The sequence below is a fragment of the Macaca fascicularis genome, chromosome 2 (assembly GCF_037993035.2).
Source record: "Macaca fascicularis isolate 582-1 chromosome 2, T2T-MFA8v1.1".
In the NCBI taxonomy this organism is placed as follows: domain Eukaryota; kingdom Metazoa; phylum Chordata; class Mammalia; order Primates; family Cercopithecidae; genus Macaca; species Macaca fascicularis.
The window spans coordinates 116,316,190-116,329,545 of record NC_088376.1 but is presented as its reverse complement, the minus strand read 5'-3'; the positions used below and the strand labels follow the sequence as shown (position 1 = coordinate 116,329,545).

Here is a 13,356-nt window from a genome sequence, read left to right as displayed (position 1 = left end):
TGTCCTGACAACCAGGTTGGTACCATTTGGTGTTTATTTAGACACACAAATAAAAGAACCTGGTGGTTCAAACAGCTTGTGCTCCTTTTTTTTTTTTTTTGGTCGTATATATATTTTTTTGAAAAAGATCAACATGTCACCAGTCCCCCGTGGTTTTTCTCTACTGAGCAATATATACAGCCTATTTTATATATATATGTCTATATATATAATATATATTTTCAATAGATAACTACATTCAAGTAATGAAACACAGGATTTACAATTTCCCTCCGAGGGCAGAGGAAAAGCAGATTCACACACAGTTCACAGAGGAAGTACCATGAGAACCTGGCCAGACAGGAGCCAAGGCTGCTCTGGGGGCAGGGGCGGGGCCAGCAGCAGAAGTCACCACAGTCCCTCTGGTGCTTATCGTGGGGAGCGGGCAGATGTGGGTGGAGGGCGGGGCTAGCCTGCTCTGTCCAGGAACCTCAGTCTTCCAGGAGGTGCTCGAATTTGGGGTTCACAAAGGAGAAGCCGGCAAACGCAGACTGGTCCATGGAGTCGATAAGGTTCTTGTCGCTGTAGGAGAGGCGCGCCTTCTCGTTCAGGAACTCCTGGTCGAAGTTGCTGTAGTCTCTGGGGGACTTCTACAAGCAGAGGGCAGGGGTGAGCGAACAGGACGTAGGGAATGGCCCTCCAGACACCCCAGGCTGGAGTCCCTGCAGGGCTGGGCCAGGCCAGAGCTGTCCTCACCCAGAATGGAAGAGGGAGCCTCCCCTAGCAGCCTAAAAGGAGCCCCACAGGAAAGAGGCTGCCATTTCCCCAAGAGGAGGAGGAAAGTGACCAGGGAGCTCTGGGCCTGGGTGAGGAGAGGTGGTAGCCTCCTGCTCAGGGGCCACCAAATCACAGCCCATGGAGGCCAAATCACTCACCATCTGTTTTTGTGGGGCCCACAAGCTAAGAATGGCTTTCGCATTTTTAAGTGGTTGGAAAAAAAAAAACAAAAGAAAAATATTTCATGACATGAAAATTAGGTGAAATTCAAATTTCACTTTCCATAAATAAAGCTTTTATAATACACAACCATGCCCATTTGTTGATGTACTGTCTGTGACTGCTTTGAGACCATCAAGCCTGAAAAGTCCAAAATATATACTATCAGGCTGTTGACAGGAGAAATTTGCTGATTATCTGCTTCTAAGGATGTGATGGGATGGTCACACAGAGAGAGACCGCAAGCTGGTGGCCCTTTGGCCAAACTGAACTGGCAAGTATAATCATTTCGGCTTGAACTGGGTTTTAAAGGAATTTCAACCTGTATTTTATTTATTTATTTATTTATTTAATTTATTTTTATTGATGTATATATTTTGAGATGGAGTCTCACTCTGTTGCCCAGGCTGGAGTGCAGTGGCATGATCTCGGTTCATTGCAACCTCCGCCTCCCGGGTTCAAGTGATTCTCCTGCCTCAGCCTCCTGAGTAGCTGGGATTACAGGCACGCGCCACCGTAACTGGCTAATTTTTTGGTATTTTTTGTAGTAGAGACGGTTTCACTATGTTGGCCAGGCTGGTCTCGAACCCCTGACCTCAGGTGATCTGCCTGCCTCAGCCTCCCAAAGTACTGGTGTGGGCCACCGTGCCCAGCCTGAACCTATATTTTAAAATTGAACAATGCAACATAAAAATCCAGATTTCCAGCTTCTTTTGAAAACTGGCAGATTAAAGCAGCCGTGGGCCTACTTCCTGCCCACTCTTGGTGATGAGAGCCCCCTGGACAGCCCCTGCCCCACTGACAAGGGGTACATCACACCTGCTTTGTGTTTCTTAGTGCAGAGAAGGAAATCTATCAAAAGTGAGACTGAAAGCAGGGTGTGATTTTCTTGCAGCTGGCCTAGCCTGTCAGTTACATGCTCAGCCAGGACACGTCTGAGTTTGAGGTCCTTGGTGTAGGGCAAGTGCTCTGTAGCCTCAAAGCACAAATGTGGGGTGCATTACACAGGCTGCCCAGTGGGAACTGTGTGCCCTGGTGGAGGAAGGGAATCAAAGGAGACAAAGGGAATGGGAAGGAAGAACTGTGGTCACAGAGGGGCCACACCTGCCTCTGCTCTCAGGTGGCCCTGTAGATTCTGGGCCTTTGAGTGAACCAGCCCCTCTTCCACCTGGAATGCCTCCCAGCTGTCCCTTGTCTCACTTCTTCCAAGGGAGCCTCTCAGACCTCCCAGCCCTGCTAGTCTCACTTCTTCCAAGGGGGCCTCTCAGACCCACCCTCTTCTCTGCCGCCTGGGCTCCTGCTGACAGACCCACTCAATAGCAACTGATCATGTGTCCTGGGGTATCTCTTAGGCTGTCATCTCGTATCACAAACTGTCATCAGTGTGCAAGTTTCTTATCTCTCCAACTAGCTGCGAACTCCTCCGGTTCTGGGACTGTGTCTCCCACTTTGCTGTGCAGCCAAGCACTGTGCTCTGCATTCAACAGGGACTCGGGACTCCCCATATGTATTGGAGAATGGATTGAATGGAGTAATAACATGAGGTTTTAACTCTATTTCCCAAAACAGGGTCCTGTGCATACAGTGGGATCCACAGTCCCCAGTGTGTGCTGACTGAGTCAGGAGGGAGAGGATGAGAATACAAGGGCAGCAGCTGTGACTGAACATGCTATGGAGATCGGGGAAGTAGACTTGCTGGAAGAAGGGAGAGGTGGAAAGCGTGTGAGTGATGTAGGAGAGAGGGAGGGCAGGGGAGGAGGAGCCCAGCCCGAAGACAGTGCAGGGCAGGATCACGTACCACTTTGGGCCTGAAGGGTGGCTCCAACCTCCGCTTTTCCAGCAGAGTCCAGTTTATGGTCTTGAAGAAGGGGTGGATTTTGATGTTTCCAGTCACTCCCAGCCTCTTCGTCGGTTCCCTTTCAAAGAGCTGCAACCCAGCAACCCAGGTTAGCACCCAAGGGCCATGGGAAATTGGAGCTTCAGCAAATCCCCAGCAAGCCCAGGGATGCAAAGCCAGGCTTGCCCCAGCCCCGCAGTCAGCCTGGGGAACAGTGGGGCTGAGGGAGGCCACTCTGGCATGCAGTGCTCCCAGTTTCCCCAGAGATGACAGGCTCTGGGCTAGACATCCACGACTCTGCTAATGGGACTTTTTATTATTTACTATCTGCCTGGCCGACAGCTGACCATCGTATGTTTCTATTTTCTTCCCAACAACTCTGTGAGGCAAGACTGCTCATAGCCTCATTTTGCAGATAAGGAGACAAACTCTAAGAGGTTGTGACCAGCTAATCCCAAGCAGAGCCAGCGTTTGGTCTCGGGTCTGTCTGTCTCCTGACCCTGGGCCCTTAGTCACCATGTCAGGCTGATTTCATGCACAGGACTCGACAGGAGTTCCTGGGAACATGGTGAGAGAGCAATACCCTGTATGTTAGGACTGTGGCACCACTGAGGCTGCCATTCCAGAGACAGGAAGCTCCTCACCCAAAGCCCAGTGTCTGCCAGCCCCTGCCCCTGCCCCAGCCCAGCCCAGGGCCTGCACCTTCTCCAGGATGTCCTTGGACTCCTTGGTGATCCAGCGGGGATAATGCGGTGTGTCCACACGGATGGACTCGAAGAGTTCATCCTCATCATCACCATGGAAGGGGGACTGGCCAATGAGCATCTCATACAGAAGGACCCCGAAAGACCACCAGTCCACCGAGAATGTGTACTTCAGGCCCTGTAGGATCTGAGGGGGAGAAGGTCAGCAGGAGCTGAGGTGCTGGGGCTGAGAGGGGCCCCTGGGCACGAGCCCTAGCCAGGCCGCCTCGGCCTATGGGCTTTGGCTTGGACCTCACTGCCCTTGGGAAGCCTTCCCCCGCCCACCGTGGGGAGGCAAGGTGCCTGACTGAGCGGGAGTATGGAAGGGTATCAGCTCACCTCAGGGGCGATATAGTCAGGAGTGCCGCAGAAGGTGCTGGCCCGGTTCTCCCCGAATATATTCTCTTTGCACATCCCAAAGTCAGCAATCTTGATATGGCCATCCCGGTCCAGCAGCACATTGTCCAGTTTGAGGTCCCTAAGGACAGGGGACAGGTAAGAGTCAGCAGGAGCCATTTCTTCTCCTTCCCCACCCTGCCCGCCATGTCCTAATTTTCAGCCATATTAGTCCAGGACTGTCCCAAGAGTACAAGGGAATGAGAAAGAGAAAAGGAAGCAGGAGAAAGAGATCCTAAAAACAGGTGCTTCCTGCAAGTCCCCTACTGTGTGCTAAATGCTGGGCACACACCGCCCTACTTCCTGAAACCCAAATGGGGCTCAAACAGGTGATGTCACTTGTCCAGGGTCCCCTAGCAGTCGGCAGCAGAAGTGATCCCCAGGTTCAGTTTTGTCTACTCCCCAAAGGTGGGGACCATGTCTATATTCAGTAATTAGTCATTTGAGTAGATACTTTATGCATATGGGAACTAGAAATGGCAAACAGTACAAAGTCTGCCTTCCACTGAGCTCAATCACCAGGCTCTCCTTAGAGCAATTCTAGGCGTGGACAAGCATATGGCAGCATGCAGCTTGCTCCCCCCCTTTTTTTTTTTTTTTTTTGAGATGGAGTCTGGCTGTGTCACCCAGGCTGGAATGCAGTGGTGCAATCTTGGCTCACTGCAACCTCTGCCTCCCGGGTTCAAGCAATTCTCCTGCCTCAGCCTCCTGAGTAGCTGAGATTACAGGCATCCACCACCACGCCCAGCTAATTTTTGTATTTTTTAGTAGAGACAGGGTTTCACCATGTTGGTCAGGCTGGTCTCAAACTCCTGACCTCAGGTGATCCATCCACCTCGGCCTCCCAAATTGCTGGGATTACAGGCGTGAGCCATCGCACCCAGCCTCTCTCCCACATTTAAAGCCTGAATGCTAATATTCGATACACACTCTCCCACAGGTTGGTTTTCCACTTAACAGCGTGTCTTGGCATTATCCCACGTCAGTACACAGAGCCTGGCCGCAGCCTTTTTGGTGGGTGTACAGTTCCTACCATAGGATGGAATCATAACTTATTAGATGAGACTTTATGGAACCAGTCTCTTCTAGTGGAAGCTTAGATGACTCGATGGGTCTTCCGAGCGAGACTGATGGCTCCAAGGATGGGCGGGGCAATGGTGTCAAATATGGGCAGTGAGTTCCTAGTTCCTGGAGCTAAGCCGGCCTCAAATGGGGGCCATAGGAATGCTCGCACCAGGGTGGAAGGTTTAGGCAAATCCCCAGCTAAAGATTGATTTCCAGCAGAGAAGGAACTGGAGTTGGGGGAATCCTGCTTGCAGCATTTCAGAAGATATGATGGGGCTGGAGCCTCCCCTCCCAAGAGCCCCCCGCTGCCCTAACCCCTGCACCTGTAAATGATGCCCTTGCTGTGTAGAAACTGCAGTCCACAGATTATCTCAGCTGCATAAAACCTGGGCAAGAGAGAGAGACAAAGTGTTCCAGGATCTCTGCCGAGCAGCCTCTGCTTCTCCTCGGGCCCTCATCCCCACTTCCAGGGGCAAGAAATGCTGCAAATAACTCCATGGACAACCTAAGCATGATCAAGTACATCAAGTACATCTTGTATCAGGTAAGTGGGGGCTGGCAGCCCAGGCAGAAAGTTCTGAAGGGAAAGCTCTCAGTGAGCCAGTTCTCTAAGAGTATATGCATTTATATGCATGTACACATGTGTTTGCATGCATGCACACACACACGGTTAGTTTGGGGTGGGGGGGGCATGTGAATGGGGAAAAGCAGGTCTGGGGGCCATGCACCAGGGTCCAGTGTCCTGTGTCATGTAAGACCACCATTTGCAAGGCTGCCCTGGCTGTGGCCCGCAGAGGGGCCAGGACCCAGAGTATTTGCGCTGAGCCCCCAGCCGCAGCTCACTTGCCACCCATGGCTTCCTGTGTGGTGTGGACCCAGGCTACCCCCACATCTCCCCAGCTGCTGCTCTAGCCCAGGCTGGCTTTTCTAGGGAGAGGGAAGAAGGCATGGAGGGCAGACTGGCAGTGGGTTCTGAGCCAGTGGCCCTTCCTCCACGCTGGGCCCTACCCCACCATGGCCCTCACATACGTGGCACGGTAGAGTTCAAAGCGGCCTTTGTCCTGGATGTGGTACATCAGGTCCCCCCCGTTGAGGAACTCCATCACAAAGAACAGGTGGTCCTGGGGTGGGGAGGGTGGTGAGCAGGGGTGAGGAACAGGCAGGACGCTCCCTCACTCAGGGCCACTGGGGCCAAGCCCCAACAGGAAACAGCAGGGACAGGCCCTGGCTGAGGGGGACAACTCTGCCCTGGGAGGCATGAGGGGGAAAGCATGGCCCTGCTTTAAGTGGCCTGAGGGGGAGACACAGCCCTGACTTAGAGGGGCTGAGGGGCTGTGGGACATGGCTGTGGCATGGGGCGGTGACGGCAGGAGGCCCAGGCACCTTGGTCTGGAAGGTGCAGATGAGGTGGGTGAGAAAGGGATTTTCTGCGGCGAGTGTCAGCACCCGCTTCTCAACCATGGTGCATTCCACGTCGTCGTCGATCAGGACTACATCCTTCTTGAGGGCCTTGACGGCAAAGTACTCTCCTCTGCCCTTCAGCTCTCCAAGCAGCACCTGATGGGGAGGCACAGGTGCTGAGCAGGGGAGGACGGGGCAGGGGCCACAGCCCAATTCAGACTCCCGCCTCAGCCACCTAAGTGGGAAGCAGCCAGGGTGAGGTGGGAAGCAGGTGCCCGGCTCACAGCCCTCACCTTCCCGAAGCTGCCTTTGCCCAGGACCTTGTGGAAGATGAAGTTGTTGATGTTGCACTTGCTGCTGCCCTCCCAGATCTTGCCGTAGGTCCCACTGTTGTCTGCCCGAGAGACGGCACCTCCTCAGATCGGGGTCTCAGTCTACACAACTCCCCTCCCCAGGGCCCGGGGTAGGCTGGAGGAAGGGGCCTCAGGGGGGAAGGGGCCTCACAGAGGAAGGGGCTCACTCCCCAGGGCTGGGGGTTTCTCCCATGTCTCACTTGACAACAGAAGGAAGGACAGTCCCCTTTCTTTGGCCTCAGGGGGAATACAAACTGTACAGGGCCAATGGACCCAGCTTCACCTTGCGAGTCCTCCCCAGCGACTCCGGTCTTCTTCTCGAAACCCTGGTATATCCCAACAGGCTCTGAGGAGGCCGAGTCTGATCTCCGGGAGGCTCTCTGGGGAGGGAGCAGAGGTGGGGGGCCAGATGGTCAGACCATTATCAGAACTCCCAGCCCAGAAGGAAGACCCCCAGGTATAACTCCACCCTCAATACCAAGAGGAGACAACAGGGGCACAGCCCAGGCCCCCTACTCGGGCTGCGTGTACACATGCACACTCTTCCCGGAGCCCAGAGAAGCCTCAGTGGTCTGAAAGGCTCTGATTACGAATGGAAGTTTTGTAAATGGAACCCTACCTTCCCAACCACTCACTCAATAGATTTTATTTGACTATTTAGCTTCATTTCTGATTGATTCTAAAATTTTACCTTTAGGTTTTGTGGCATCTCTCAAGCCCCACCCATGTACAAATGTCCACACCCAAAGTCTTAGTTCAAAGTGTTCCAACACCCAATCCTGTGGTCCCCAAGTTCACTCTCAAGGAAAGAACTGCTTGAATAATGAATTTCTCATGAAAAAAAGCCCCCCTTCCTCTGCTGCCTAAATTCTTGAGTTGGATCTTCCCGAAGTAGAGTCCTGGGTCTAAATATACCCTGGCTGTCTGTGGCTCCCCAGCAGTGGCTGTGAGCCTTGACTGTCCCTGACCCCACTGCCCTATGTCCAGGGTCCCCATAGCATCTGCCCACCTGGGTGACTTGGTTCAAGGCCTCGGCCAAGAGCTTCTGGTTGATGCCGCAGAGGTTGGCCACCTTCTCCCGGCATTTATGGTGCACATTCATGCCGCAGTCTGGGGTGAGGGAGAAGTGGGGCTGTCAGTCCTGGAGCTCAGCCAAGGGCAGGGGGCAGTGTAGGAGAGGGGCAGGAGAGCATGAGAAAGGAGGGCTTTAGCGGGGTCTGCTGGGTTCCAGTTTTTAGGAAAACATTGATCTGAAGCCATCATATATACTTCAATCTCTCTCTTTTTTTTTTGAGATGGAGTTTCCCTCTTGTTGCCCAGGCTGGAGTGCAATGGCGTGATCTCGGCTCACCACAACCTCTGCCTCCTGGATTCAAGTGATTCTCCTGCCTCAGCCTCCTGAGTAGCTGGGATTACAGGCATGCATCACCACACCCAGCTAATTTTGTATTTTTAGTAGAGATGGGGTTTCTCCATGTTGGCCAGGCTGGTCTCGAACTCCCAACCTCAAGTGATCCACCCACCTTGGCCTCCCAAAGTGCTGGGATTACAGGTGTGAGCCACCACGCCTGGCCAAGCACCTCAATCTTTCATGGTTTTTTTTTTTTTTTTTTTTTTTTTTTTTTTTTTTTTTGAGATGGAGTCTCCCTCTGTCACCCAGGCTGGAGTGCAGTGGCGTGATCTCGGCTCACTGCAAGCTCTGCCTCCCTGGATTCATGGCATTCTCCTGCCTCAGCCTTCTGAGTAGCTGGGACTACAGGCACCTGGCTAATTTTTTTGTATTTTTTTTGTATTTTTTTTTAGTAGAGACGGGGTTTCACCATGTTAGCCAGGATGGTCTCAATCTCCTGACCTCAAGATCCGCCCACCTCGGCCTCCCAAAGTGCTGGGAATACAGGCGTGAGCCACCGTGCCCGGCCAATCTTTCATGATTTAAAGAAAAAGGAAAAACCAGAAGACATGGCACCTAATTCAAAACCCTTCAAAGAACATCTGGGTCAACTTAAGCCGCTTTCCCTCCAGGGTCTTCTGTCTCATCTCTAAGTGAAGCAGAGGGCAGTGGAGGCGTGTCTGGGCGCCTGCCGGTGTGCACCACGCCTGGCTTCAGCATCCTCTGCTCACTGGCCCCTAACAGGGACTCTCTAGGTCCTGCTTTTCCCCTCCAAATGGCTCAGAGGGGTGGAGCCACCCACCTGTGGTCACACAGCAGGTAAGTGGCAGAGCCAGTCAGGCCAGTGGGGAGGGTCCACCAAGGCCTCACCCTCATCAGGTCCCTGAATGAGGTGCCCGTCTCTAGGTGAGGGCGGTGTGAGGTGGCTGGAATTCACAGCAGCACCAGCTGGGAGTGCCCCTCCTGCAGCCCAGGGGCGGGGTGGCACGCACCTTCACACTTTAATCCCTGCTTCACCAGTCCCCAGAGCAGGCTGCCGCAGTGGTCACAGAAGGTGGGGCTCATGTAGTTGTGAACCTTGAAGCGGTGCGGCATGTCGATGTTGAAGCGTTCTTTCTGGAACTGGGGGTGGGGGTATCACAGGCTGAGGGTCAAGTGCCAGCTCCAGCCCCTTCTTCAGCCCCCAGCTCTCCCCCAACCCTGGGCACAACATCCCAAGAGAGCTCCACTGGGAGAGGCAAGGAAAGACTAAGAAAAATGGGGAGGGAGGGTAAGCTATCCCCAGAGGGCAGGGAGAGGGTGTAAATCCCTCCCATGTGGCTAAGCCCCCCGATCCCAGCCCTGCCCCAGCCCCAGGCTCACTATGGTGTCCCGGCTGTTGGCCGCAGTGCCAGTGCATCTGCCGATGATCTTGTCGATGCATTTCTTGTGGATGGCAGCGTTACATTCTTGAAGAGGCACAGGCCCAGAAGGGGGAAGGGAGGGCACCGGGAGGGGCAGAGTCTATGAGCTGGTGCCTGCCGGTCAGTCCAGCCCTCTACACAAAGCCACCGTTCTCCTGACCACCCACACCCTCACCCCGCAGAGGCCCAGCGTTTGAGTCTTCCTCCCGCCAGCCCTCGAAGGAGGGGCCTGGAGAGGACGGGGTGGAGAGGACAGGCCAATCTGCAGGGGCTTAGAAATGAAGGAGTCCTAGTGGGCAGGGAGGTGGGCAGAAGTTAGGGGGCACGGGGCATCACAATATGAGAAGTGGGGGCAGTTCTTTCCCTCTTCCAAGCCCTGGGATAGCAAACAGCTCCTAAATGCCCTCTCTCACACATGCACACGGACACGCCTCAAAACAGACACCTGTACCTACACACAAAGCACGTGTAATAATGATAACAAACTTCTTACACAGAACGGCTGCCAGTGGAAGGCACTTAAAATACAGCCTTACATATCTTACTCCATTTGATCTTCACAATGACCCTATTATACATTATAGTTATATCTAATTTATAGATGAGGGTCAGGCACAATAGCTCACGCCTGTAACCCCAGCACTTTGGGAGGCTGAGGTGGGTACGTCACTTGAGGTCAGGAGTTCGAGACCAGCCTGGCCAACATGACAAAACCCCCATTTCTACTAAAAATACAAAAACTAGCCAGGCATGGTAGTGCATGCCTGTAATCCCAGCTACTCGGGAGGCTGAGGCAAGAGAATTGCTTGAACCTGGGAGAGGGAGGTTACAGTGAGCTGAGATCACGCAACTGCACTCCAGCTTGGGCAACAGAATGAGACTCAGTCTCAAAAAAAAAAAATTATAGATCAGGAAACTGAGGCACAGAGAGGTTAAGTAACTTTGCCTAACACTCTATAGCTAGGAAGTGGTAGAGCTAGGATTCAAACCCAGGCAGTCTGGCTCCAGCCTGCGGCACCTCATGCATGCACCCTCAGGGAGAGAGTGTGCTCACACCTGTGTACTCAGAGACACCCACATCTACACAGAAGCACATGCAGCCACTGTGTGCTAGTACAGGGCCTATCACTGCCTCTCCAGGGAAAAGAGGCCTGGAGCGTGGCCTGGGCTGGTTTCTGCGTGAATACTCTACTGTGCCCAATTGCCATCCACCAACTCCCGGTCACTGGATACGCAGCTGGGAAGAGAGGCGCAGAACTGGTTTTCCAGAGCAGCAGCAAGCCAGCCCCAGCACTCACTGAACTCAGCTGCTGTGTCTACACGGAAAATTCACGTGCATACACTCTCTGAGCGCACACAGGCAACGGCACACACACAGGCACTGGCACACGTGAGCACACACGGGTACATACGTACAAACTGGCCTGTGGAGACACTTACGCCTGCATTTGTAGCCTTGCTTGTTGAGGCCCCTGAAAGGCAAAACCCAGGCAAAGTGAGTGAGTGGGGACTGGGATCGGCCCCCACTACCCTGCACCACCACCAGTGGGCATGGCCAGTTCTCACCAGACAAAGTCTTTGCACACAGAACAGAAGGTGGGTTGCCCAAAGAAGGTGGCGATAAACTCATGGTTCTTGATGTAGTGGATTTTGGCCTGTTTGATGGCTCCGCGGCGGTTCATCGTTGGGAACTTGGCCTCGTCCTCACTGCGCATAGACTGTTTGCAATCTGGGGACCATGGAGTGGGGAAGTCAGCCCTGGTATCTGGGAGGGGTGGCACCCCTGCACTACCTCCCAGGGTGGCCCTGGACAGTCTGCCAAAGGGAGCCGCTTCCCTACGCCTCAGTGCTGGCTCTGCCTCTGAACCAGGCAAAGGAGCCCCCTCCATCCCCAGGGAGTTCTTACCCACGTCCTCCAGGAAATACTGAACAGACATCAACACCTTGGCCTGAGGCTGCAGGTCCAGCTGTTGGGGGCCAGAGGCCAGGGGAGAACAAGGTCAGTGAGGGTGGCCTGGGCCAGGCCAAACTCAGAACCCGCCCCCATGGCTGGTCCCTCAAGGCCAAGGCAGCCCCCCAAGGCCTAGCCAGACACTTGTCTGCCCAGTGTGGGCAGGGCCCTGCCTGAGCCCCACCCCTGAGCCCCACCCCCACACTGTACCCAGGGGTATTATTACATTTAGGGAAGTGAAAGGGTCCAGCCCACACCCAGCCCAGACACATAGCTGGGGAACAGAGCTGGAAGGGAAATTCCCCACCCCTACCCACGGCGGCCCCCTTAGCAAGGATCTTAGAATGGAGGCCCCCACCCATGTGCACATGTGGAGAGAGACAGACACACTCATCCTCGTGCACACACGCTGCCCCTCCATCTGTGCCGAGGGCTCCTCATGCAGACTGGACAGTCTTGAGGGTGGGACCTGAGCCTCTATCCCCTCACCTCCCCCAAGACCCAGACCTGGTGACTGATATCCTCCCTTGGGGGAGTGGAGACAGCACAGCCAGAGGCCCCTCTGTGTCTCTGCCTGACTGGCCAAGGGTCAGTACAGCCCTGTGTCAACCTCTCTCCCATCCCAGCCCCCTCACCCCTCACAGGAGGCTGATCTGAGTTTCCTGGTGGAGACATCTGGTTACATCCCACATGTAACCCCAGGGGACTTCTGCCAGCGCTGGCATCCTGTGGCCACCCAGAATACACAGCTGCACATGGCCAGGTGGCCACTTGCTTGTGCTGAGTCTCCATTTCAGCAGGTAAGTAGATGAGACCGTAAGCCTCCCCTTCTCCCACCTCCTTGCTGTTAAAGGTCACTATGTTGCCCCCTCAATGGCTGCCAAAGTCTAGAATATATGCGAAGATTCCAAAAAAACTGGAATAATGGGTGCCTCTGGGAAGGAGGCCTGGTGGCCTGGTTTTGGGGCAGGGACACACCCTTTCGTGCAGTTAAAAATGTTTTACTATGTGCATATCCTGCCTTTCCAAAATTAAAAAGGAAAAAGTAGTCACAATAAGGAAGTTGGCTGTCTTTAGCACCTGCTACGTGTCAGGTTCTGCAATAAGCCCTGTACATCCAGCTGCTCCTTTCATTTGAACAACTGACCCTGAGGTAGGCACATTTAGTAGCGCCCTCCCTTAACAGATGTGGAAGCAGAAGCTCAGAGAGGCTGGGAATCTGGTGAATTGCAGAGCCAGGAGTCACACCCAGGCCACATTGGCCACAGGGCTGGACTGGTGGCCAGCACAGGGCCTGGTGCCCTTCAGCTGTGCTCATTAACTGAGCCCACACACTGATGCAGGAGTGCGCATGCAAGCGCGAGCGTGCACGCACGCGCGCGCGCGCGCACACACACACACACACACACACACACACACACACGGCGCGGTTCGTGCGCCCCTCACCCAGAACTCAGCCTTGCCGTTGTTCTTCTTGCAGCGCTCGGCCAGCACCGACACACCCACGGTCACCTCAGACACTGGCTCCTCGGCTGCCCGCATTAGCACGATCTGGATGACGCGGCCCTCGTAGATGTGGGCATCGAATGTCGACTTCCACTCAGGATACATGGTCGGTTTCTTCTGCACCAGTGTTTTCCCACGCTCTGCAACAAGGCCAGGCAGGGAAGGTTGGGTCAGGGCCCCTCTGTCCCTCCCTCCTGGATCTCCACGGCCTTCCCCTGGCAGAATCTGCCCGACTCTCCTGCCCTGAGGGCCTGCTGTGGTCCCCCAGTGTCCTCTAGAGCACAGAACTGTCTCGGGCACCGTGCTAGGTCCTCCCTCCAGGCCTTTGTTCCTGCT

At 54.3% G+C, this 13,356-nt stretch overlaps 1 protein-coding gene across 7 annotated transcripts in view; it reads right to left on the bottom strand.

Moving 5' to 3' along the window:
* Positions 1-218: 218 nt before the first annotated feature.
* Positions 219-13,356, bottom strand: part of PRKCD (protein kinase C delta) — a 31,155-nt gene continuing 18,017 nt past the window's right edge. For all 7 annotated transcript variants that reach the window (XM_065540752.2, XM_045386062.3, XM_065540755.2 and 4 more), the window contains 16 exons: positions 12,961-13,160; positions 11,470-11,530; positions 11,130-11,292; positions 11,004-11,035; positions 9,523-9,608; positions 9,153-9,282; positions 7,780-7,880; positions 7,054-7,150; positions 6,711-6,811; positions 6,400-6,573; positions 6,046-6,137; positions 5,340-5,402; positions 3,895-4,033; positions 3,515-3,703; positions 2,774-2,902; positions 219-629 (listed from right to left, as the gene is read on the bottom strand). In XM_065540752.2, the coding sequence (XP_065396824.1) occupies positions 471-629; positions 2,774-2,902; positions 3,515-3,703; positions 3,895-4,033; positions 5,340-5,402; positions 6,046-6,137; positions 6,400-6,573; positions 6,711-6,811; positions 7,054-7,150; positions 7,780-7,880; positions 9,153-9,282; positions 9,523-9,608; positions 11,004-11,035; positions 11,130-11,292; positions 11,470-11,530; positions 12,961-13,160 (1,916 nt within the window). In that variant the 3' untranslated portion in view covers positions 219-470. The remainder of the gene's footprint in view (positions 630-2,773; positions 2,903-3,514; positions 3,704-3,894; positions 4,034-5,339; positions 5,403-6,045; positions 6,138-6,399; positions 6,574-6,710; positions 6,812-7,053; positions 7,151-7,779; positions 7,881-9,152; positions 9,283-9,522; positions 9,609-11,003; positions 11,036-11,129; positions 11,293-11,469; positions 11,531-12,960; positions 13,161-13,356) is intronic.